This window comes from Dermacentor silvarum, chromosome 1 (assembly GCF_013339745.2).
Source record: "Dermacentor silvarum isolate Dsil-2018 chromosome 1, BIME_Dsil_1.4, whole genome shotgun sequence".
Classification (NCBI taxonomy): domain Eukaryota; kingdom Metazoa; phylum Arthropoda; class Arachnida; order Ixodida; family Ixodidae; genus Dermacentor; species Dermacentor silvarum.
The window spans coordinates 244,627-271,781 of NC_051154.1; the positions used below are offsets into that span (position 1 = coordinate 244,627).

General features: G+C 45.5%; 1 protein-coding gene across 2 annotated transcripts in view; it reads right to left on the reverse strand.

Annotated features, from left to right (window-relative positions):
• LOC119456053 (protease-associated domain-containing protein 1-like) overlaps positions 1–26,677 on the reverse strand; it is a 124,053-nt gene extending 97,376 nt beyond the window's left edge. The window contains exons 1-2 of one of the 2 annotated variants that reach the window (XM_049664576.1): positions 26,441–26,677; positions 26,263–26,375 (exon numbers count right to left, since the gene is read on the reverse strand). In XM_049664576.1, the coding sequence (XP_049520533.1) occupies positions 26,263–26,375; positions 26,441–26,528 (201 nt within the window). In that variant the 5' untranslated portion in view covers positions 26,529–26,677. The remainder of the gene's footprint in view (positions 1–26,262; positions 26,376–26,440) is intronic. The other variant, XM_037717653.2, reaches the window with a different exon arrangement.
• Between the last annotated feature and the right edge of the window lie 478 nt (positions 26,678–27,155).

Sequence of the window (27,155 nt, forward strand, 5' to 3'; positions counted from 1 at the left end):
AGAAGACGTCATTAGGCCGCACACATACTGTTCTCCATCTGATTGACACCGGCTCACAAGCGCCTCTGCGCCAGTGCCCTTACCGCATATCCCCTGCTGAGCGTCATGTGATCGCCGAACAAGTCGACGACATGCTTCAGCGCGGCATCATTCAGCTGTCCTGCAGTCCCTGGTCGTCGACTGTTGTTCTTGTCAAGAAAAAAGACGGCTCAATCCGCTTCTGCGTCGATTACTGCCGATTGAACAAAGTTACACGAAAAGATGTGTATTCCCTGCCACGCATCGATGATGCCCTGGACTGCTTGCAAGGAGCCGAATTCTTTTCATCGCTAGACTAACGGTCCGGTTATTGGCAGGTCCCTATGGCACCATCCGATCGCCCGAAAACTGCCCTCGTAACTCCCGATGGGCTGTACAAATTCAATGTTATGCCCTTCAGCCTATGTAATGCCCCAGCCACATTCGAAAGGATGATGGACAGTGTCTTGCGTGGGTTGAAATGGAAGACGTGCCTGTGCTACCTGGATAATGTCGTCGTTTTCTCCCCTCATTTCGACAGTCACCTCCGTCGGCTTTACGAGGTACTGAGCTGTTTGACGCGCGCAGGCCTTCAGCTCGCAGCTCACAAACTCGCCATCCTGGGCCACGTAGTTTCTAAGGATGGCATCCTTCCCGATCCACAGAAACTTCGTGCTGTTGCTGAATTCCCGAAGTCTACCATCGTGAAAGTGCTTCGCAGCTTCCTTGGTCTATGATCATACTTTCGCCGCTTTGTGAAGAACTTCGCTTCTATAATAGCACCACGGATGAAGCTGCTCACCGGCGATTGCTATCTGTCTGGTTGGTCGCCGGCGTGTGATGAGACTTTCACAACATTACGTCGTCTCTTGACTTCACCGCCCATTCTATGTCACTTCGACCCTACCACTCCGACCGAAGTAAACACGGATGCTAGTGGGATCGGCCTTGGCGCTGTCCTTGCCCAACGTAAGCTAGGCTTCTCCGAGTACGTAGTCGCCTATGCGAGTCGTGCCCTCACCAAGGCAGAGTGCAAGTACTCGGTTACCGAGAAGGAATGTTTGGCAATTGTTCGGGCGTTGCAGAAATTTCGCCCTTACTTGTATGGCCATTCATTTGATATCGTCACCAATCATCTCTGTTGGCTGGCTTCACTGAAGGATCCGGATCGTCGGGTCGACTTGGACGCTGGGTGCTTCATTTACAAGAGTTCGATATTCGTGTCATTTACCGCTCAGGACGCAAGCACGTTGACGACGACGCACTTTCCCGCTCGTCCCTGCCTTCTGACGTCGCGCCTGTTTTCCTTTCCGCAACTTCCTGCGCTAACATCACTATCACTGACATGCCTTCAGAACAGCGCAAGGATCCCTGGATTGCCTCGCTGATCGATGTTCTCTCTATGCCTTCGACGACACCAGCCCCACAGCTCTCTCGTGCCCTTCGTCGCCAAGTACCTCATTATGCGCTCCGGGATGCCATGTTGTACTGCCACAACTACCAGCCCGATGGTCGAAAGTGGCTTCGTGTTATACCTCGCCATTTTCGCTCCAATCTGTGCACGCACTTTCACGCCAACCCACAAAACGCGCATGCTGGCGTTTTGAAAACACATGATAGACTTCGCCAGCGATTCTACTGGCGTGGAATGTACACATACGTCCACAAGTTTCATTTCATTTTATTACCTTAAAAGCCGTACATTCGTTCCTGCATTGAGTGTCAACGCCGGAAAACAACTTGTCACACGCCTGGCCCATTACAACCTTTGTGGTGTCCCACTCGCCCGTTTGATAGAATCGGCATAGACCTATACGGGCCCCTTCCTTCCACCCCTGCGGGCAATCGGTGGATTATTGTGGCCGTCGACCATCTCACTCAATATGCCGAAACTGCCGCTCTTCCAACAGCTTCAGCTCGTGATGTTGCCTTGTTCATCTTGCGCAGCTTCGTTCTTCGTCATGGCGCGCCACGCGAAAGGCTTAGCAACTGAGGGCGTGCGTTTCTTTCTCAAGTCGTCCAAGAGCTTCTCAGTGAGTGCAATATCATTCATCGCACCACTACAAGTTATCATCCGCAGACTAATGGCTTGACGGAGCGCTTTAACCGAACACTCGGTGGTATGCTCTCCATGAACATAGCCTCCGACCATTCTAATTGGGACTTCGTGCTTCCTTTTGTGACTTATGCCTACAACACAGCCACGCAAGCCACCACTGGATTTTCCCCTTTCTTTTTACTATACGGTCCTGAGCCTTCTTCCACACTGGATACTATACTTCCATACCGCCCGGATGTACCCCAATACCGCCCAGCCTCAGAACTTGCTCAATGTGCCGAAGAGTGCCGCCAACTCGCACGCTCATTCACATCCGTCACACAAGGTCTTCAAAAAGAGTGCCTTGACCCGGCTAAACCTACGCCTACTTTCCCTGTTGGCTCGTTCGTGTGGCTTTCAATTCCATGCCCCACCCCTGGTCTCTCCCGCAAGTTTGCAGCGAAATATCACGGTCCCTACCGGATCGTTGAATGCACATCGCCGGTGAACTACGTCGTCGAGCCTGTGACACCTCCCACCGACAGACGCTGCCGCGGTCGTGAAACAGTCCACGTGAGCCGCTTAAAGCCCTACTACGACCCTCTGGTGCTTGCATCACCTTGAGTCTTGAGACGCACGGCTCCTCTTCGCCGCCGGGGCCAATGTAGTAGGGAAGAGAGTCCGCAGCCATTGAGAGAGGATGACAAAGTCCAGCAGCCCAGAGAGCGACCGACGCTCTTGAGCCAAGGCTGTTGCGTAGCCCAACTGCTTTGTAAATAAACCCCCTCATAATGGCTTTTTGTAGCTTTGTTTCCTTTATTTGTTTAACAGCAAACAGTATTGCGTAAGCCTCTGTGGTGAAGATGCTTGTTTCCGGGTGCAGGACATTCGATTCTGAAAACGATGGGACGGCTGCATACGAAACACCGGCATGCGACTTGGAAGCATCAGTGTAAAATTCTGTGCATGAGTACTTGGACTGGAGTTCTAGGAAATGCATTATGTGTGCCTCTGGAGCGTGCTTTGTTACCTCTACGCATGATGTATCGCATTCTATAAGCTGCCACTGCCACAGCGGCAATGGTTTCGCTGGTACCGTAAGGTTTTGCTCCAGAATCTAAACTCCCATTTCCTCAGAAAGCTTTCTTACGCGCAGAGAAAATGGTTCTCTAGCTGCAGGTCGATTATCAAACAGTGTTGCAGATGTCATGTCGTTTATGGTTATGCAAGAAGGATGGTTGTAGTTCGCATTAACTTTCAGAAAGTAAATGAAACTAGAGTACGACCTCTGAAGATGAAGCGACCACTTGTTAGCTTCAATGTAGAGACTCTCTACAGGACTCGTCCTGAAGGCACTGGTCACCAGGCGGTTACCTAGATGATGGCTAGGATCAAGCATCTTTAAGTCGCTTGGAGTGGCAGACTGGTACACCACGTCCCCATAGTCAAGGCGTGTACGTATAAGGCTTTTGTACACGTTCATAAGGCATTTCCTGTCACTGCCCCATGTTGCATGCGACAAGATTTTCAGAATATTCATTGTTTTCAGGCATTTCTGCTTAAGATAATTTAGGTGTGGAATGAAAGTTAGCTTTTTGTCCAGAATGATGCCCAAAAATTTGTGTTCTGTGTTCACAGGTATGCGCTGTCGATTTAACTCTATATTGGGATCTGCGGCCAGTCCTCTCTTCCGAGTGAATAGAACACAGGAGCTTTTATTGGGATTTAGTTTAAAGACATTTTCACTGGCCCATTTTGACACTTTGTTAAGTACTAATTGGATGTGCTGCTCACAAATTGCGAGGTTACATGACTTCAAACCGATCTGTACATCATCTACATATACAGAATAAAACATGCCGCGCGGTATTTCTGAACGCAAGGAGTTCATTTTTATGATAAAAAGCGTACAGCCGAGTACACCTCCCTGCGGCACCCCAGTTTCCTGTATAAGTTGTCTGGGTAGAGCATTACCAACTCTAACATGGAAAGTGCGATTTGATAAGTAGATTTCAATTATGTTAAGCATTTTCCTGTGAATACTAATTTCTGAGAGATCTCGCAATATTCCATACCGCCACATATCATACGTTTTTTCCATGTCAAGGAATGCAGACAGAAAGAACTGTTTGTGGATAAAAGCGTGACGAATGTTTGCTTCTATGCGAACAAGACTGTCTGTCGTAGAACGGCCTTCTCTAAAACCGAACTGATATGGATCGAGCAGTTTATTTGATTCAAGGAAGTGTAAAAGCCTGCGGTTTATCATTTTGCAAAGTCAACTTGTTAATGCAATGGGGCAGTAACTTTCCACTGAAGATGGATCTTTACATTATTTTAGAATGGGTACTATGATGGCTTCGCTCCATACAAGTGGAAGGTACCCAGTCGCCTATATACAGTGTAGACCGCTTATAACGTAAGTCGCCGGAGTCGCGAATATCCGCACTATAAGCGGTACCGCACTATAACCAAAGCCGCCACGCGTACGCGACAGTCGAGGACTGCGGCTAGAATGTTTGCATTCAATTTACAGTCGAATCTCGTTAATTCGAAATAATTCACGCGGCGGCGCCTCCGACCGGCATTGCTCCGGCACCGCCATAGAGTTTTATAAAAGCTTAGGAGAATGTCGCGCGCGAACAAAAGAAAGAAAAAGAAAAGCGGCGGAAATTTCACCCTCTCTCAAATGGCAAGGTCGCCGATTCTGCGTTGCGCCGGAACATGCGTGTACGTGCCGACGTCTCAGCAACGCTACCGTAGCCACGCATAGAAAATGGCAGTGAACCCTTCTTTCTCCTTCATGCTTCCTCTACTTTCTAGTCACGTGTTGACCTTGCAAGCTGCGGCTACGGCGCAGAGGGAAGCAGCGGCGCTGTCCCAGGGTGGCCTAGCGAAACTGCCCACGCCGGCAAACGCCCGCTTCCCGATAACGGTAGAAAACGAAACTTCGGGGAGCTGGCGCCGGGCCGGCTGGAGCGGCGGCGGGTGCGCACGGTGACAGTTGAAAGTGAGGGAGCTACAAGGGAGGGCGAGGGGAGCCACCGAAGCAGCGGAGTTGCCGAGGCGAAATCCGCATCCCTGCCGCCCTCCTCCCTCACATTCCACGGTCTCTGCGTGCGCCCTTCACCGTGGTGTGCCGGCGCCGCCCGCTCCCTGAAGTTTCTTTACTGCGGTTATCGTGAAGCGAGCGTTGGCCGGCGTTGGCGGTTTCGTGGCCCTCGGTCGCTATGCGCGCCGTGATATTTCACGACTCGCACTCAAGATTCTGGTTTCAGCCTCACTGGCTATTCGTTCGCACCACGTGCCCTTCTCCTCCACTTCGTCTCTCTGTCTTCCTCAAGCACTCCTTGGGGTGCCCGTTTGAGGGGAGCGTTCGCCGTTTCCGCTGACTTCCGTACTCCCAGGCAGCCGTACTGTAACCGGTATTTCGTTTCCCGCAACTGCACTATAAACGATACGTGTATACATGGAGTGCTATGGGAAAATTAACGGGAGTCTGAAAAGACCGCACTATATCCGGTCCTGCATTATAAGCGGTTACGTTATAAGTGGTCTATACTGTAGTAGTGTTAAAGAGGGACAGCAGCGCCATTGGAGCGTCAAAGTGAAGATGCCTTATCATCTCGTACATAATTCTGTCGGCAGAGCTTTGACAATTGTTTATGGAAGTTCTGAACTCGACAACACTAAATGGACAGTTGTATGGTTCATTTTTATTACATTTCCTGTTCAGCAGCCCGCTTTCTGCTAATTGTTTGTTTACGGAATGACTCCGAATAGTGGTCGGAGCTAGACACATGCTCGAAATACTGTCCAAGGGCGTTAGCCTGGTCTTCAAGGTTGTTGCCTTGGTCATCGACCAAAGGCAGGAGATAAGGGTGACGACCTATTGTTTTTGTCAGCCGGTTCCATACTTTTCCTTCTTGCATGTAGGAGTTAATCCTAGAGATATATTTTTCCCAGCTTTCTGTCCTAGCAATGCGCCGTATTCGTCTTCCTTGGGATTTTATAGTTTGAAGTTAATGAGGTTCTCAGTTGTTGGAGACTGGCGTAGCATGCCCCAAGCCTTATTCTGTTTTTTCCGCACGTTCCTGCAATCCTCGTTCCACCAGGGCACTCACCTTTTCTTTGGAGCCCCATTCATTTGTGGGATACACTCTAATGTGCAGTCAACGATAAAAGCAGTAAAATAAGCAACAGCATCGTCCATATTAAAATCGTTAAGAGCGTTAGAATTATTCAAGACAACATCAGTTATTTGTTTAATCTGTTGCTTTAATAAACAAATTATAGTTTATTCGTTCATTCATTCTTTATTTATAACATACTTTAAAAAATCCAAAATAATTACTGGACCCATAGCCATTGGCTATTCCCGGGTCCACAGACAACTTAGGGTATAAAACGCAGCACGCGAGCAAACAGAAACAGAAGACATAATACATAATAGTAATATTAACATACATAACTCGTACACTAATGCAAATATAACCTCAGTGTTGTATTATCCATCATGCATGCGAGCGAACAAAACAAATACTTAACAATGAAATTGACATGCACAACTTAAGCAGTTGACATGCACAACTTATGCAAGAACGTAAATATAAAGAAATGTACTTTCATCGACAGTATTTTTCAAAAAAGTATTTTCTCACAGCAGACCTGAAGTTACGGGCTTCTTTTATATGTATTGGCAGAGAATTCCAAATAAGTGCGCCGTTAAATTCCACGAGCCTTTTCCCGTACAAACTATGACATGGAGGCAGATTAAAACACTGATTAGTTGCAGCTCTTGTATTTCGTAGCGGGATTTTAAACAATGTAATTGAAAGTGGATCATTGGTATCGATAATACTATGAATGACCTCAGCAATTTTCAATTCATATAATGCATGCACTGGCAACACATGCAATCAGCTGTACAAGTACGTACTAGATTGTGTACACCTAGAAGTGATAATCCTTAATGCGCGTTTTTGCAGACGGAATACAGGACCAAGGTAAGTTGTAAAGGTGTTTCCCCATGAATCAATACAATAAGATATGTGGCTCTGTATGAAGGAAAAGTACAGAATGCGTAGGACAGGATATTCAAAACATTCACGAGCCTTAAGAAGAATATAACATTCATAAGCAAGCTTGGAACAAAGGTGTTTAATGCGAGTTTTCCGGTGCATGTCTGAGTCTAAGAAAATGCCTAAGTATTTGTAGGAGAAAACTTGTAGTTTTATACCTCGTAATGATATATCCAGTAGTTTCAGTATTGGGTTTTTTCTTCCTGGAATGAAAAACTGTATACTTAGTCTTACTAAGATTAAGGGTCAGCTCAATGGACGTGAACCACTTAAAAACATTAATCTAACTCAGCATTTATTTTATCCTGTATATCAAGCAGACTGTCTCCAGTAAATAGAAGAGCGGTGTCGTCAGCATACATCAAAGCCTGTGAATGCCTAAGCGTTGCAGGGAAATCATTTATATAGAGTGAGAAAAGCATGGGTCCAAGAACAGAACCCTGTGGCACACCAGTTAATACGGTTTGTGAAGTAGACGTATAATTTTTAAGTATTACTTGCTGCTTGCGGTTACTGAGGTAGCATCGAAGCAAGTTCAGGATTTTGCCCCTCAACCTTAGAATGTTAATCTTGTTCAGTAATATATGATGGTCAACTGTTTAGAGAAAGAATAAGACAAGCTAACCTAATGTATGCGTGTATTTGTTTTGCTTCGTACCGTAGCAAGAGATGTACTTCCGTTTCGTCTGCTTGTTCCCCCGTCGTGCAGTCGCACGCGCAGAGGCCCAAACTATGTCATTTTCTCCCTTGTTCCAACACACGATCATGCTCTGTGATCCGCTTGCATCTGCCTCAGTGTTTGTGTAGCCCTGACTTATATCAGGTGTTCTCATGCACAGCAGGCAAAATCGAGCACTGCGCGAGACAAATGCAACAGCTCCCATGCGAGACCGTCAGCGGAAGTGGGCAACGCACCTAAAAAGCGAGAGGAAAAAAAAAAAAAAAAGGAAGAAGGCGGGGCCCATGATGTATGCATTTCGCGATCCTTCAGCTTCGGTATGCGAGAATGCAGAGAAGGAATTTTGCTTGCAGAGGCTAGATATGGGGGCAAGTGGAGAGAGTGCCTACGTTGGCGGTGACGTTTGCCTCCTGAAATCATGGGTTTGTGGCACTCAAATATGTCTCTCTGTTATTAATGCACCAAATTGAAAAATTCTTGCGGTAGAACGCTCCCTCAAGGGCATGCAACAACTTCCAGTGTATAACCAAAATTTGCTATGTGGCCTAATGAAGGGCCCTTCAAAAGAAAACGACTAGCATTAAAGTTCCTAAACAAGTTGTCCCACGAAAAACGTAGTAACATTGGCATTCCTAGATGGAACACAACAATGTGCAATTTACAGCTGAACCCATGGCAAAAATGCCATTTTCTTAAGTTTATAACCATTTTCATGTACATTGCATGCCAAAGCAATTTTAGCCAATTGTTTACATTTAAAGAGTACCAATCTCAGTTCTGAAATGGCTGCGAACAAAACAAAAGCTTCCATAAAAAGACTGCAACTATGTCCCACATTCTACTTTTTGTCCTGATAATACATAAATGCCATACATGCAGACAAAAAAACATTTTAGCCAAAAATATTTTGGGAATGCTATTCCCTAAGTGCAGTAATAATCCAGAAATATTTAAATAGCAATTGAAGAGGGTCGAGTTCACAGCTAGAGCGTTTCGCAAGAAATTATAAAATATCCGGGGAGAATAAGCTTCAACTTTAATCAAACAGCTCATCCCTAGTAATTACACGATTATCAAAATTCTGTTAATTAGCTTCCACATCACTGAAAATCATAATGCAAGTGGTACCCACCTGTAAAGTGCGCATATTCACAGACACCATCTTTAATGTAATGCCTGCACATGGTTATGTTTGCTAAAGGCCCAACATCCAACATGCTTATAAAAGGACTGCAGCTAGAAAATACCCACAATCGCCAGCAGTACATAGACAATGGTACATAGACTAATCTGGATGTTTGCATCCCGCAGTTGATCATCACGTGCCTACGCAGCTGATTGCTGCCTCGTGACGGAGCCACTGGACCCAAGTCCTTGAAGCACATTATCAACGTCTGCGACAACAAACTGTCATCAATTGGTGGCGTTGCCATACTCCCAGTCAAGAACGCCGCATGCGCAGGCATCGGCGACATCTATGGCACCTATTTAAACCGCTGTCACATTGACCGGCCACATTGTTTGGCAGCAGTGCTCCAACAGCACATGCACTAATCTGGATGTTTGCATCTCGCAGGTAAGCAAAATATTTTGTGCTACTAATATTAAATTAATTTTTTTTTCACTGCTTTTTTTTTTCCAGCAGAGTTTTTTGTGTTGCTTGCGTTTGTTCTTCCATTTTGCATTCACTGCCCCTGTTGATCTAAAGCATCCTTGGAATAGCCGGCCACAACATGCGCAAGACCAGCAAAGATAACACTGATGACAAATGTAACGATTGTACAGCAGTGCAACACGAAATTGATAACTTTAGAAAGGAAGTGCTCTCAGAGTTTCGGGCATTGAAGAAGAGTATTCAGTACTACAGTGATTCTTGTGACAAGGTGACTGAGGTGAACAAAGACGTAAAAGAGCTAGTTAAGGAAATCAAGGAGCTTAATCAAGCAACCAAACACTAAGGGAAGAAAACACGAAGTTGGCACAGCGAGTTGATGAATTGGAGCAGTATTCTCGCTCAAAAAATGTAGAAATCAGGGGCGTTCCCGTCGAACCAGATGTGAACGATGTGGTCTTGAAACTGGGTGAAGTCGTTGGTGAAACGTCATCAAAAGACGATATCGATGTTTGTCATCACGTCTTCACAATGAAAAAAAAAAACCGAGCCAAACATAATAGTGCATTTTGTCCATCGAGAGAAGCGGAATTCTTTTTTGGTCAAGGCTAGGAAGATGCGTCTAACAGGTTCATCACTTGGCCACAACTCTACAAAGCCTGTGTTTGTAAATGAGCACCTGACCTGTCAGAATAACCAGCTGCTTGGGGCTAGGAAGAGGAAGCAGGCTGGACAAAAAGGAGAGGAAAAGTTGATAACTCTCGTCTCAGTTCCTTAAATGACTTGGAAAAGATGATGCGGTCAGTGGACGTGTCGTAGATACAATTTTTTGCTAATCCATTACTACCGTCATGTCCATAAAACCGTCTTCTCTAAAATACCTGGCCAGTAATTGCCAACTATTGTTTCTTCATTTAAATGCGTGGTCTTTAGAATCCAAGCATAATGAGTTTGAATTCCTTATTGCTAGCATGGGCGTATTGTTTGGTGTTATTATGGTATCAAACTTGGTACACAAAAAATTCCGTTCCATTTACTCAAATAGGCTATAAAAGCTTTGTGTTAAACCGCTCCAAATGCAAGGGTGACGGTGCAATGTTGTTAACTAAGACTGGACTAAATGGGAGCGTTGTTGAAGAATTTTCCGTTTCAAATGCCGACTTCAAGGTTTTGAGTGTGCGTAGTCGGTCCAACATTTTTTATGTTTTCTTTACTTCATTCAGGTCAACAAATGCATCCTCTTCCTTGCTGGTGATCTTAACATTGACCTGCTAAAGACTTCAAGGGCACAGAATGGCGTCATCGTTAATGCAGTCAAATGGTTTTGTAAACACTATTGTGAATTCTACTTGCATTACACATTCAAGTACCCTTATTGATCTTTTCATCACGAACACTGAGAAAAAAAAAAAAAAAAAAGTTCCTCTGTAGTGGTTCGATTGTAAGGGGCATGAGTGACCACCTTCCTATCTTTGCTTTCATCGAAAATGAAGTGCCAACCAAGCAATCTTTTGAGCTATCGCAGCGTTTCCAAGATATAAACAGTGCTTCCTTAGAGGCTTTTCGTAATGATGTCAAAGCTCATGATTGACGCCATGTTCTTGCAAAACATGACACAAATGCCATGTAAGAGACTTTCATTGCTGAACTTAACTGTACAAAAAACATTTCAAGTATACTGTACGCTGTAGAAGTAAGTCACTTAAGTCATGGTCAACCAGTTATCTTCGCAGCCAAATCAAACTAAAGGACTGCCTTTACTCGGATTTTAACAAGCAGAAACGCTAGCAAGTGGGAAATTTTAAAATCGTTTCGAAATTGCTTGAATGCTTGACAAGCGCGCAAAGGAAGAGTACTTTTCTACTTATTTCTCTGTTGCAGCAAGCAATAATGAGCTGCTGTGGAAACAAATAAAAACCATAATTAATCCTAAGGCTGACTGTGCAATTTCAAGCCCGTGCATAAATGGTCTAATGAAAGATGGAGCAGACTTATCAAATGCACTCAGTGGCCATTTTGTTGCAGCCCTTCTTGCGCAAAAAGAATTTATAATTGATGCCTCTGAAGGTAAAAACCTTGTCTTAGGTGCATACATTGACTTCCCGAAAGCTTTTGACTGTGTGCAACATAATCTATTATTGTATAAACTAGAACAATATGGCGTGCGTGGGAAGTCGAATGACTTTCCACATTAATATCTACAGTAACGAAGTAAGTTTGTCTCAAATTGTAATTTCAATTCACAGTCTAAAAACATTAACATTGAAGTCCCTCAAGGTAGCATACTCTGACCGCTGTTATTCATTATCTATATAAACAAGATTTTTTGCTCTATTACAAATTGTAAATGCGTTGGCTATGCCAATGATACAGCACTTCTTTTCAGGGGTATAAAGCCAGATAGGTTGGTGTCTAGCAAACGATGCACTTGCAGAGGTATTAATTTGGTCAAGAAAAAATTGCTTGAAAATCAAAAACAAAAAAAAACAAAAAAACAGGCAATATTTCTTCGCACTAAGCACACAGTTCTTGAATTGACAGAAACCTTATATATTGTTAATGATGCAGTTAATATTGTTAACGAGATTAAGGCATTGGGAGTTACATTTCCAGAGGCACTATCATGGAACAAGCAAGTAGAAAATATCTGCAACAAGTTAAACTGTGTCACTGGACTGACTAATAAAAAATCAAATATTACCAATAAAAGTTAAAATTTGATTTACAATGGATTATTTTTATCAAGACTAAATTATTACCACCTTGTATGGGGCAATACATACATAGCTAACATTAAAACTCAGTCATGTGAAAAGCGTGCAGTTCATGCAATTGCTAACGTTTCATATGCTACTCATATATCTCCTTATTTTAACGCATTTCATATACTAAAAGTCACTACACATTCCATCTTTCCTGTACTTACAATCTCGCCATTAAAACCAATATCATTGACTTCATCAGTTTGTGTCGTTTAGCAAAGTTACACTACTTATACAACACAAGAATTCAGGATCCTTGGCTCCAGCGACTATGTTGCACAAATTACGGAAATCATTCGCTACTGTTGCAGGAAGAAAGCAGGCCCACGAGTGTAGAATAATGTATATTTACAACTGATGTATATGGCGTTCAGGCAATGGCCAGAGTCTTCGTCTTCCTCTCGTTCATATCACCTTCTTTCTCTTCACCGTAACATCACCCTGCTGGTGAGGTTGGCTCCATCCCGGTGCAGGTTATAGAGCCTCACTTAATGTGGGGACATAGGGCTTGAGCCTGGCGACGTGAACAACATCTACTGGGGCGATCTCGTATGTCACGTCAGACAGTTGACGTAAGATCTGGTACGGACCAGAATAATGGGAAAGTAGTTTTTTTCCGACAAGCCGACGCAACGTGAAGGCGTCCAGAGAAGGACAAGGGAACCAGGTGAAAAATGGTGGTCTCGGTGCCGAAGGTCGTAGCGTCGCTTTTGAGAAGCTTGGGAAACTGTGAGGTGATGACGGGCGATGATGATGGTGATGCGTGGTGTTTTATGGAGCAAGGGCCAGGTATGGCCAAAGAGCGCCATGCCTGTGTTTGTGAGTTTGCAGTGGAGCGATGAATTCTGAGAAGTAGATGAGGCATGGCCCCCCTGTAAAGGGGCCTAAAAATAATCGCTGTAAAGTGCGTAAAATATACATGAACTAAAATCATGGCAATGACTAAGGTGTACTATGAAATAAAGAATGCGTTGAGAAAGAATGAAACAATATTTAAAATATTTAAGATACAGTAATTAGCAAGAAGCACTACTGCCTAAACAGAGCCCTTGAACCATAAGGGCCTGGAGGCATGTGCTATGAAAAACAACTACCACAGCGGCATCCTCTGGAGAGAGAATGCGCTACAAACTTATTGGGCTAATAACATGCAGGACCACATTGTTCAAGAAATCGACTGCTTTGGCATTAACAAGCGGTTCTTCACCAAGAAACATAATGGGATGAAGAGGGACATGATATCAGTATGCTTGTGGCAAATATTTCTTTCTCTCTGTTTCGGCTTCCCGACACTCCAGGAGGACGTGGAGGACGGTAAGCCTCTCACTACATCTACCACAGGTTGGTGGTTCATCACCAGTCAGCAAAAAACTGTGGGTGCCATATATATGTCCTATTCTTAGACAATAGAACAGGAGATCAGTTCGTCGTGTTTTCATTACGGGGGGCCAGAAATCTAACTGTGGTTTAATCAAGTGAAGTTAATTATTTGTTTCAGCATGCCACAAGCGCTGCCAGTGGTCTCGCAGTTTCCTTCGCAAAAAAGGCTTCAGATCTGTTGAAGGAATAGCAGCAGCAGGATTAATAGCTTGCGATGTAGTTGATGTGGCCAACTGGTCTGCAAACACATTACCCTCAATGCCTCTATGGCTAGGCACCCAGTATATAATCACATGCTGGTTAGATATATACGCTTTACACAGAACGAAATAGAGCTCATTAAGTACAGGGTTTTTGTGTTTACAGAGTGACTTCAAGGCTTTCACGACACTTTGGGAGTATGTAAATGTGATAGTCTTTTGAAGTTTTGATTTAATTATATACTTCACAGCCGACAATAGTGCATACGCCTCAGCCGTAAAGATACTTGTCTCCGGGTGCAGTACACCGGATTCCGAAAAGGATGGACTGACGGCTGCATAAGATACCCCGGCATGCAACTTGGAAGCATCTGTGTAAAACTCTGTACACGAGTATTTAGATTGGAGTTCTAAGAAATGCATTCTAATGTGTGCCTCTGGCGCGTTTAGTGACCTCTACGAACGATGTGTCACACTCTATGAGCTGCCACTGCCACAGCGGCAACAGTTTCACTGGAGCCATAGGACATTGTTCAAGCAGCGGAACACCCATTTCCTCACTAAGATTCCTCACACGCAAGGAGAACGGCTTTCTCGCTGCTGGTCGATTTTGGAAGAGCGTGGCAGCGGTCATATCACTTATGGTTGAATAAGACGGATGTTCTACGTTCGCGCGTACGCTCAGAAAATATGCGAAACTGCTATATGAACGTTGCAGATGGAGTGACCACTGGTTCGACTGTACGTAGAGGCTCTGGATAGGACTTGTTCTGAAAGCACCGGTCGCAAGACGGATACCCAGATGGTGAAGAGGGTCTTAGATTTTTAATGCACTTGGCATTGCGGAATTATAAATTATAGCTTCATAATCAAGGCATGAGCAGACAAGACTTTTATACAAGTTAAGCAGACACTTACAATCACTACCCCAAGCCGTACGCGAAAAAAGCTTTAAAAGGTTCATTGTCTTCAGGCATTTTTCTCTCTCGGATACTTGAGGTGAGGAATAAACGTCAGCTTGGAATCTAAAATGATTCCTAGGAACTTATGCTCGCTGTTCACAGAGAGAGCATCTCCTTTGATTTCAATACTTGGGACTGGCATTTTGCCTCTTTTGTTTGTAAAGAGTACACAAGTGCTCTTCTGGGAGTTCACTTTGAAACCATTTTCATCTGCCCATTTGTACAATCTCTTTATTCCCAGCTGCACTTGTCGTTCGCAGATGGCAATATTACATGACTTGAAGGCTATCTGCACATCATCGACATAAACAGAATAAAACATTGGGCGTGGGATGACTGTATGCAGGGAATTCATTTTTACAATAAATAGTGTGCAGCTAAGCACACGCCCTTGCGGCACACCAATTTCTTGTGTGAATGACCTAGACAAAGCTCTGCCCACCCTCACGCGAAATGTGCAATTAGAGAGGTAACTTTTGAGTTTGTTTAGCATATTGCCATGGACACCCATCACCGAAAGATCTCGGAGAGTTCCAAAGCGCCATGTCGTGTCATAAGTCTAGAAATACTGACAGACAATACTGTTTATGTATGAAAGCATCCCTAATATATGATGCCTCAATGCAGACAAGGTGATCTGTTGTGGACATACCTTCTCGAAAACCACACTGGAAGGTGTCCAGTATTTTGTTATTTTCTAGAAAACAGATTAGGCGCCAGTTTATAACGTTTTCATACAGCTTGCACAGGCAGCTTGTTGGAGCTATTGGCCTGTAGCTGCAGGCTAAAGACGGGTCTTTGCCTTGTATAAGTATCAGGATGACTATGGCTTCTTTCCATGAGAACGGAATACACTCAGCCGCCCACATGGCATTAAAAAGAGACGAGTGTTTTAAGTGCTTTAGGATGTAGGTATATAATCATGTCATACTAATGCCCCTCTATATAAAAAGAAGCGACACGCTTTGAAGAATGCCGCCTCCTCCTCGCACGCCCTGTCCGAGACGGACGCCACGTCGGTATTAGCCTAATGGCATCACGTGAGCCGTCGCGCCGCCGGGCGCTGGCTGCGTTTGTTTACGATCGCGCTCCATCGCCATTTTCGCCCGAAACCGTCTACCGACTGGCGAGGAGCACAACGATTGCAGAGAACACAGTGGGCGATCGGCGAAATCTGATCAGCGGCGAAACGCGTCGGCTTTTATACATGAGTCATCGAAGGTTCCACAGTAATCCCTGGTCCCCGCGTGTCTTCCAGAAAGTACCACACAATTCGCGACACTCAAACAATCAGATTACATAAGCGTCGGTGACAAAAGACAATGGATAGACGCATCAATAACGTTCGCGAAACTTCCGATACATGCAGGCGTGCCCTGCGCCTTTTGTTAGCCGGTGAAAAGCGGTCACCGGTGAAAGAAACAATTGCACGTGTCAATATTTCGCTCAAGCGGTGTAGGCGGCGCCATGGTCAAGGAAGGAGCGTGAAAAAGAGGAGAAACAAGGAGGAGGAAAGGTGGAAGAGGAGAGTGTCGCTACTTTACAAAGTTTAAGGGGCTTTATGTCATACATGATAGGTTCAACACCTGGTGCGGAGTTGTTGCAACAAGTGAGGGATGCCTTAAGTTTAGCAGGGCTAAATGGGCAATTGTAGGCCTCACTCGTTGAGCCTTTATGATTTAGGGGTCGCCATTCTTCGCGTTCTCTGAACATCGGGAAAGTTTGTGTATAGTGCGATGCACTTGAGACATTTTCAAAGTGTTCTCCTAGACAATCTGTCTGGTCTTCCAGGCTATTGCCTTGGCTACTTACTAAGGATAGGGGATGCGATTCCTGTCCTATTAATTTATTTACAGTATTCCAGCCTTTGGTCTCGTCCGTGTAAGAATTAATGCTGGAAATGTACCTTTCCCAACTCTCTCTCTTTGCACGTCGACGCATTCTTCTGCCCTGCGACTTTGCTTGTTTAAAGTTAATCAGGTTTTCAGCTGTTGGGGAGTTGTGAAGCAATCCCCAGGCTTTGTTTTGCTTTTTACGTGATTTTTGGCAGTCCTTGTTCCACCAAGGCAGACAACACTTATTAGCCAGTCCATTAGTTTGTTGCATGCACCTTTCTGCAGCATCAATGATAAAACCTGTTACATACGCCACAGCATCGTCTATGTTAAAAGAGGCAATGACATCCTGGCTTCAATATGTTTTTTCTCGGAAAAGTTCCCAGTTAGCCGAGTCAACCTTCCATCGGGGAACATGTGGCGAGCATCCTTCTTGTTTTGTTAAGCTCAGCATAATAGGAAAGTGGTCGCTCCCAAAGGGGTTCTTGAGAACGGACCACTCCAGGTACGGTATTAGTGTACTCGACACGATACTTAAATCTATGGAGGAGTATGTATTATGCGCCACACTGCAGTACGTTGGCTCTTTCTTATTAAGTAAACATGCTCCTGAGGAAAAAAAAAGTTTTCAATTAGGCGACCTATTGCATCGCAACGCTAGTCTCCAAACAAAGTGTTATGTGCATTTAAACCTCCAACAACTATGTATGGAGCTGGAAGTTCATCTATGTAGTTTTGAAATTTGGTTTTATTAAGTATTTAATAGCTGGGAGGGATGTATATAGAGCTAATAGTGACTAGCTTGTCAAACAACACCCCTCGGACAGCAACTGCCTCTAGGGGTGTACGAAGTTTTAATTCCCGGCAGGCAACACCTCTGTCTACTATGATAGCCACACTACCGGATGACACAACTGTGTCATCGCGGTCTTTGCGAAAAATAGCATATTGTCCGAGAAAATTTGTTTGTGTACGTTTGAGGTTCGTTTCTTGAACACACAGCACCTTAGGGTTAAACCTGTGTAGGATTTCTTTAACGTCATCGAGGTTGTGGAGGAGTCCTCTGACGTTCCACTGTATTATTTGCATATTCATCATGAGAATGTTTTTTGTGCTGTGTGTTTAAGAAAGAGCAGTTACTTCACAGAGCCCTTGTCGGGCTCTGTGATGCGGGCTTTTTTCTTGTTTGGAGTGATCGCGAGATTCACAGCGCTCCTTAGGCGCTGGTGGCGCCGTCTGGCCGGTTGTTGTGTCAATGGCCTCTTGCAGGGCGCTGGACACCCGCTCTTGCGAGCCTCGTCTCGATGGACGAGATCCTTGAGGCCACTAACCCGGAGGTCGATGGCCCCTTGTTCTCAGATAGCGGAGCAGAGCGCCGAGGGGGCAGATGGCGTCGCTGGCGGCTCACTGTGTGTGGGCCGGACAGTCACCGGAAACCGTTGTGTCGCTGCCCCCTGACGTGCCACATCGGCAAAGGTGTTCTTGGGCAAGTATGAAACCCGCCTACGTGCCTCCTTGAATGATATATTCTCTTTTACCTCGATTGTAAAAATTTTTTTCCCTCTTCCATGATGGGCAGCACCGCGAGTATACAGCGAGCTCCCCATCACAGTTCACACAGTGGAGAGAGTTTTCACATGATTCAGAGAGATGCTTGGTCGCACTGCATTTCGCACAAGTCTGACAGCCTCGGCAGTTCTGTGAACTGTGGCCAAATCTTTGGCATCTGAAGCAACGGAGAGGTTTGGGGATGTACGGCCTTACTCGGATTTTAATGTAACCTGCCTCAATGGTTTCTGGCAGCACACTGGAACCGAATGCGAGTATTAGGTGCTTAGTGTCAATTTCTTTACCACTACGCCTCATTCTGATGCGTTTTACATTGATTATATTTTGTTCTTTCCATTCTTCCAGAAGTTCAATCTCGATCAACTCTATGAGATCATCGGAAATCACACCGCGGATGGTGTTCATGGTGCGATGTGGGGTCACTGAAAGTGTTCATGTCCTCGAGAGACACTAGGTTACAAAGTTTTTCATGTTGCTTTTTGTCATGTAGTTCCAAAAGAAGGTCGCCACTTGCAAGTCTGGTTGCCTTATAGTCTGGGCCAATTGTCTGAGTTAGACTTTTGGAAACGAGGAAAGGCGAGATCATTCTCGTTGTCTTTCCTGGTTTCTCACAGTGTATTACCTGATAGCGGAGGAAATTCTCAGTGTTACGACCAAAAAATTTTAATACTTCTCGGTGCGCCCTCAGAAATGAGGGCGATCAGAGAGTTTGGGAAAGGTGCTATCTATAGAAAGTTTTCAGTTTTCAGCAGTAACGCCAGCAGCCCACCGTGGAGCCCAACAAGGGGACGCCACAGGTCTTATAAAAAAAAACAAGTCCTGCGGACGCCAACTGTACGTTTCCGCTATAACCCAATATCTACAGCCAAGGTTGGTTGTTCCACACAAGGTTAACCCTTGCTGCCAGGAAGATTGGAAGTAAAAGAAAAGAAGAGAAGACAGGAGAGATTTAAAGCGAGAGAGAAATACAAAGGTTGGAGGGAGAGAGAGACAGGAAAAGGCAACTACCGATTTCTCCCGGATGGGTCAGTCCGGGAGTGCCGTCTACGTGAAGCCGAGGCCAAAGGGGTGTGTTGCCTCTGCCGAGGGGCCATAACAGTCCAAGCACTCAGCATTGGCTCTACCCCCAGGATCCCCTTTTCCCCGGACACGGCTAAGCCACGCACCATTAAACGTGGGAGGATCCAACCCTCCTGTGCTTGGGTCCGTGGTGTTGCCACACACCAAACGCCTGCTCGCGCAGACGCCATTAAACGTGGGAGGGTCCAACCCTCCTGTGCTCGGGTCCGTGGTGTTGCCACACACCAAACGCCTGCTCGCGCAGACGCCCTGCGAGAGATGACTGGCGACCTCTCGGGCTTGGGCGGCTACTAAGGCAATAGCATCGTGAGCGTAACCAGTGCTGGGGGATTGCATTTCAGAAGGTAGCAACGTGTCGAAGGGCAAGGTGGGGTCACAGACATACAAACGGTAAAATGGTGAGAATCCGGCAGTGTCGTGACGGGACATGGTATACGCAAAAGTGATGTATGATAAAGCGACGTCCCAGTCGCGGCGATCATCAGAAACGTACATGGCCAGCATTTCAGTTAGTGTGCAGTTGAGTCGTTCGGTGAGGCCATTCGTTTGAGGCTGGTACGCGGTAGCAATCTGGTATTCTGTAGAACAGGGGCAGAGCAGATCATCGACGACCTTCGATAGAAAGTAGCCGCCACGATCCGCAAGTAACTGGCGAGGGGCGCCGTGGTGCAGGATGACGTATAGTGAGAACTCGGCAACATCTGTAGCGCAGCTGGTTGGCATTGCTCGTGTGATGGCATATCTCGTGGCATAATCTGTTGCTACAGTAATCCATTTGTTTCCATGGAAATTGAAAAGGGGCCAAGGAGGTCGAGGCCCACATGAAAGAATGGCTCTGTAGGGATATCCATTGGTTGAAGCAGACCAGCAGGAGGCATAGCAGGCATCTTCCGGCGCTGACACAAGTCGCAAGAAGCGACATAATGGCGCACAGAGTGATAAATGCCAGGCTAGAAGAAGCGGCGCCGCAGGCGGTAAGTACGAGTGATGCCCAGATGTCCAGCAGTAGGAGCGTCGTGAAGTAGCTGGAGCACGGCCCGTCGGAGGTGCTTTGGAACGACTAGAAGAAGCTCCGGGCCATCAGGACGAACACTACGACGGTATAAAGTTCCATCGCGCAAGGTGAACATCCGGAGGGAAGGGTCATTGGGCGAGGAGCTTAGGCGTTCCATAAGTGTTCGAAGAACAGGATCTTGGCGTTGCTCGTCACCAATATGGAGAAAGCCGGAGAGGGATGTCCGAGTCAGCGTCGGTATCGTCCGGTTGATCCACTGGATTGCGGGACTGGCAGTCAGCATCTTTATGGCCTGTACACGCTCGAGCCGCCCATCGCCGCAAGCCGCACCGCACTCGCGTGGTCCGCTTAAAATGGCCGCTCAGACGTCACGAGAGGCGGTCGTGAACTTTTGCCAATATGCAGCATGTATGCAGCAACCACACAAACATGGTGCTGGTTCGAAGTGAAACGGAACGCGAGGCCTAGGCGCCTAAGCTGCTGTGGCAGTTTGTTTTTTCTGGTTTTTCAGATCATTACAAGTGTTATCGAGCACTCGCAGAGATAGTCGTCGAACGCAGCAATCTGCTGTATCCTGCCTGACCTCTTCAGTATGCGCGATTGCGAACTGCAACAGACGGAAATGTGTTTACAAGAGGGTCGGAAGCAATGAAACCGGCGATTTCGTGTGTTGGGCCGTATTTTGCGTGTGCAGTACCAGCAGTACAAACGCGAAGGCCATCACATACATGCGCATTCTAAGCATGACACATGTTCAGTATGCACCAGAATGAAAAGAGTGCAATCGCCCACCTCAGCGTATGGTGGTCCTAGGTGTTGTGTGTGCGCACTTCATCGCTGTGAAGCTCGTACGTGTATATGCATTGTGCACTGCTGGTTTGTGTTTAAGAAGTGACCATACGACCTGTAGCGATGAGCTTTATTGTCGCGTCATCGCAGCCATTCGTAATGTGCTGTTTGTGCCTTTCTTCATGTGAGCTGTTTTGGGGGCTGCGATGAACCTAGGTGACCGCGAACATGTACAGAACATTTGAGTGCTGGGATTCTTACTTTACGAAGTGAAGGGTACTGTTATGTATACGTGCAATGTGTCATAGTGGTACTAGGCGTATAAGTGTTGGTTTTATGCGATCCACGCATGCTCTGAGATGAACCGTGCATACAGAACAGTTTGTACAGAACATTAGACACAAAATTAAGGATGCCAAAACCAAAATTCAAGGAGGCAGTAACAAACCGTACTTGTACTCATACAATGGAAAATAATGAAACCTCCTTCTCCTTAGCCGAACTTTCTTGTAGCTAAGCAGCTGCTGAGTTGGACACACACTACAAACTCTTTAGGGTGCTTTTTATGCATGTGCTCTGAAGTAAACAGTGCAGAAGCACTGCTGGTCGTTTGTGCTCTTTGCATCTCAGTATAGGTATTGTATCAAGACTGTTTCCCTCCCCCTCTCGAGTACTGTATCAAACCAGATTTCCTTGCTTTGTACACGTATTTGTTTCCAGTATTGTTTCTGCACATTTTACTCTTCACGAAGAGGGGAGACTAGGGAACAGCTTAAAGGTTATATCACTGTTCCACGTATTGCAATTATTAATTTCGTGCTAGGTGTCATGTGCTGTAATGTAAACAACACAAATGTGCCGCATGCTATTTTTTGCAGATGTGACGACACAGCAACGCACCTTCTCTGCCACTGCCAAACCTTTCATGCTGAACAATGTGCTTTGCGAGTTATACTACATCACAGTAGTTCCTTGCAGCACTGGGGCAGCAGCAGGGCTTCTTAGCCAATAGGAAGGTTTGATGCCCCTCAAGATGTGTTCATCCACGTTGCGTCAGCTGCTCAGCATCTGCTTGCCATTCTTTCGGTACATCCACCACTGTTGGTGCAGTGACACAACAAATGTTCTTATGTTGTAACTATAGGCTGCGTTTCCATGAATGCTTGCGGGGCTTCGCTTAATCGACACGCTATCTGAGCTGCTCAGCTCGTTGGCTCGTTAAGTCAGCTTCATGTGTATCGTACCATTGCTTCGCAGTTCCTCTCAGATAAAATATCAGGTTAGCTAACATCAATGTTGGATCCCACCTGTTGTTGTCGCACACTTGCTCATACATCGTAAGCCAGTCTTCGACGTCGGCGTTGTCCGTGCCACAAAATGTCCCCGGGTCGCGCGGATGAGTGACGATGACCGTTGGCACGGACTGCTGACGCGTTGTTGGTTGATCTGCCATTGTGGCGGCAGGTAGATGACGTCCGCTGTGAGGTTTCGTGATTGTACCCCGCACCTTCCACCAAAATGTTGCAGGAAGAAAGCAGGCCCACGAGTGTAGAATAATGTATATTTACAACTAATGTATATGGCGTTCAGGCGACGGCCAGACTCTTCGTCTTCCTCTCGTTCATATCACCTTCTTCTTTCCCTTCCCCCCATAACACTATCATTCCAACTATTACTCCAAACATGGCATAATTGCTGAGATTGCATCCACGCGCACATTTTATTTGTTTTTATCAGGGCTGGTATTTTGTAGCGATGCCTTTCCGATGCTAATGCCTTTCGGCACTTGGTCTGTAGTCAGAGCGACGGACTGGTCCACTCACGTTATCAATGGGATCAGCCGACCGTGAGCGGTGGATGATAAGACTGGTATAGAATAAAGCCCCCATAACACATCACTACAAAATACCAGCCCAGGTCAAGATATGACTTAGCTCACATACCCATCAAGTTGTTTGCTGGCTGCTGCTTGCACAGTTTCAGCAACACTGCCTATTGTATTTGTAGTGCATTGTATATGTCAATTGACTGTCTTATTTTTCTCGAATGCTCTTTAGTTTTGTGGTACTAACTTTTTAATATACATCACAAATTTTGAGAGAGCAAACATGTGAGAGCAAATGGCAAACTTACATTTCCTCTTCTGTTTAGATTTCATCTGTTCAATGCAACACTGATTTTTCAACCTCAAATATTGCAAGATGTTTTTTTTATTTCAGATCCTTGCATTTGTATTGATCCTTATTTCAGATATTTACACCTTGTATGACAAGCTAAAACCCATTCTGCTCTTTATTAAGTACTTATAGATTATTTGTCTACCTTTTGCCAAGTGTATGTTTTCAATAAGTATGTCTCGTTGCTTCCTATACACATATTTAGAAGTGTACCGTGGCACACTTGCTGCTGGACTCTGTAGGGGGCCAGAGCTTTGTCAAGCTGCAATTTGTGGCTTTTTTTCCGTCACCCCCATATTTCTCGTGAAGAAATGAAAGTTCCTTTGATTGATTGATTGGTTGATCATAATTCACAGCACATTTTATTGAACTACATTAGCTGAGAAAGTTCAAGAGCCTACAAGTAATTAGAGATGACAGTTGGGATAGTTGGTGCTTATTCCAGACTTGAGACATTATAAACTAGCGCAAAAATGACGTCAGACGACAGCGAGAAACATACAGGGCACAATGCTAGACTTGAACAAAATTTTTACTGCACGAAAACATTCATGGGATGCGCAGAACTCCGACACAAAGAAGCAAAATTGTTTTTTTTTATTCCCCTACACCCCTCTAACACAGGAGCTATCGGAACAAATTGATGGGCAGGTTGTTTTCCAAATAGGAACACTCTTTCTTGGCGAGAGCGAGGGACGGGGCGCTTACACATCTATCACCCACTTTTATTATGCAAGACACTTCGAATATTTACAAGTATGCCTTCAAGTAAAGTAATGTGTTAGAATACCCACTACAAGTAATATTGGCATCTTTGAAACAAAACATGACGGAGTAAGTGGTAGTGCAATACAATTCGCACAGAAACTTATCTGGGCCCATTGCCCCGTGATCTCAAAATTGACTGCTCTAAAACTACTCACTCACACTATCCTAACTACACAACTTATCTTTTTCTGTAAACACAATATATTACAACTACCAATCACTAAGAGCATCAACACTCCTCTGCCTTTTGTAATTCCTGGTGCAGAGGCTAATGTCTTCGGTCCACTACTTTTTACATGTTAACAGCCTTCTAAGTAATATTTCATCTCGTGTTCCAATTTTTGCAGACGAGTGCATCATTACCATCCATGCCTCTGGATAACAAAAGCCAATCTCGAAAGCTTTTGCCGACTGCATGCACTGGAAGTAATTTCAGAGCTGAAAATATGTCATAGATCCCGTTTTAAATGCCACCCATTTCCAGTCGACCACCATACCTTCCTATTTGACCTCCAGCTAATAACTGGTGCAACAACGCATGCAGTTTGCGTTCCTAAGAAATAGGGAGTACAGCACTGCGCACATGCAGAAACCTTGTGCTTGGGTCACTAGGGCAGCAGGCTCGGAAGGAACATCACTGCCGCCAAAATGGTCTCCGTATTCCCACCAAGATCAACAATTCCGGGGAAGCAAGCTGATTCGAGGCTGGCCAAGACACGCTTTCAGAAAACAATAGGTGCTTGACACACCAGCACCATCCCACTCTTCAATCTCACGGCAGTATTCCTACCTCGGGAAGTGAAGGCGATGAACCACTGATCACAATGAATCTGGTGAAAATGCACTCCTACAGCAAACATGCCATACCAGACGCCAAAACGTCTAGCCGTCAAGCCAAGTTTTGGCTTGACTTTATTAGCAGCCTACCCATGTATACATTGCTTGCATCGTGTCAACAGCGACCTTTGGAGTGTAAATGAACTATCTCTCATGAAAAAGTATTTTTTTATTTGTTATTTTATGATTAGCATCATATTTTAAGAAATGCTAATGCTACATGTTGACGACGAAGCGAGCGTGGGCGACTTCCGTTTGGGGAAGCAAACCTATAATGCTTTTCTGCTTGGGTACACAACCGCTGACGTACCCAAGCAATAAGATTACCCAAGGATTGGGTACCCTAATCTAAAAGTCTCTACTGTATGTGGTAGCACACTTTGGGTACCCAGCTGAAGCTACCCAAATGTCCAACATTCGCAAACTGACTTTCAAAATGCTTCTATGTATGTAAATTTGAGCATGCAGCTTCATCCAATACAGTCTTTCAATCCCAGTAATCTAATTAACCTTACAGAACCCATGCAGAATAAGTGTCTCTAGAAATTATGATTACCACTCTACAATAGCATGTGCTCTTTCACTACCATAGTTAGGCCATCACCGTGACATCTCTCTTGTGCTTACTTTGTAAGTAAGTTTACAGTGCCAGGCCTCCCACTTTACATTTCCCATCTTGCAATTTTATGCACATCTACGGCAACACGGTCACTTTTATCTGATCGGCACCCCCATACGCCATCTGACTGCGATACTAAAAATTCCAGCAGTGTCTTAACCATCACTCATGAGATTCTTCTTCTTTCTGGAGTTTTACGCACCAAAACCAGTTCTGATTATGAGGCACGCTGTAGTGGAGGACTCCGGATTAATATTGACTACCTGGGGTTCTTTAACGTGCACTACAACGCAAGCACACGGGCGTTTTTTATTACACCAATTAGAAGGTTGCTTCTCTTGCTGCTTTGCATGTGTCGCACGTTACACATAAAATGGTTTATTTAAGCTTTGAATGATAAATGATCTGGCATGTTTTTTATTCACTCAGCTTTCTTTGTCATGGCCTAATAAACAGTTTGCTTGTTACTTTCTTTTTTTTTTCTGATGTATATCTACAGCACTTAGCGCAGTTATTTTCGCGACTACGTTTTTGCCCAGCAAATGCGAATTTTATGCTTATATTGATGCCGCTATTTCTGATAACGTTTCCGTATTTTTTTACTAATCTACTGTTTTTGTGTTGCCGTGTCATTGTACCTGCCCCCTTACCAAAGGTCTCTCTAGAGGCCTGTCGAATGAATGAAGCTTGTAAATCACTAATGAAGACTACGCCACACTAGAAAACCTCGACACATGATAAGGGACACAACCAGCCCAGCGCAGGTTCACTAGCGCAATGCAATCGCACGACCTCGCTAAACTTGGACCAGCAAACCAAGAAGAGGAAGGCGGCCACTTACAAACGACGAACCGAATTCGTGCGCGGGCCGCAGCCGAAACGTGTACCTCAGGCTCTCAGGTTCAAGTATTTCGAAGAAGATGTCCTCTTTCAGGAATTTGCCATCAGATGACACTGAAAGGAGACGGAGAACGCTGTCAGAGAAAGCCACGCGGCATTTGGCGCCAGCCACTACGCACCCAAGTTCGCCAGCAGCGCAACATCCACGAGGAAGCAGCAATATGTCAGCAGTAGACTCGCCGTGCCCCGCAAGAGTCTCTTGGGCATTCCCAAGTTCGCCACGCGTAGTCACCGATTGCCCATCACCGAACCATGCTGCAACAGGTAGTCCACATCGCCACACACACCACCATCACACGCACTACTACGCTATAGTGCTGCCGCCAGTGGAGGGGAGTCGGAGTAGAGTGGGCCGAACGACCTCTCCCGCGTGTGGAAAAATTTTGCGAGGGCGCTGCTAGAGTGACCTAGAATACGGGAGAGTGTCCAAAGCGCCGGCTCCGGCGAGGGCCTTTTTGTGTGAACTGCCGCGCCGCGCCGCTGCTGCTCCGGACCCGTGGTTGTTCATGCTGGTTGTTCATGCCTCTGTTGTTCATGCTGTATTTACAAGCATTAGAGAAAAAATTAGAGAGGAGCGGACTTGGCTTCAACCTTTCCTATTTCAAGCAAGGAGAATGGATTAAACAGTCATTACCAGAGCCGCTATTCTGGACATTCCGCCATTTTCTTCGAAGCGTGACGTACGCGCGACGCTTACAAAATGGCGCCGTTAGCCCCGATTTGCTTTCGTAACGTGACGCAAATTTGACGTTTCGCCTAAGAAACTGTAATGTAGGCATTTAAACTAGCATGGTTGATAAAGGAAAACAGTTTTCCTCCCCAGTAAAAATAAAG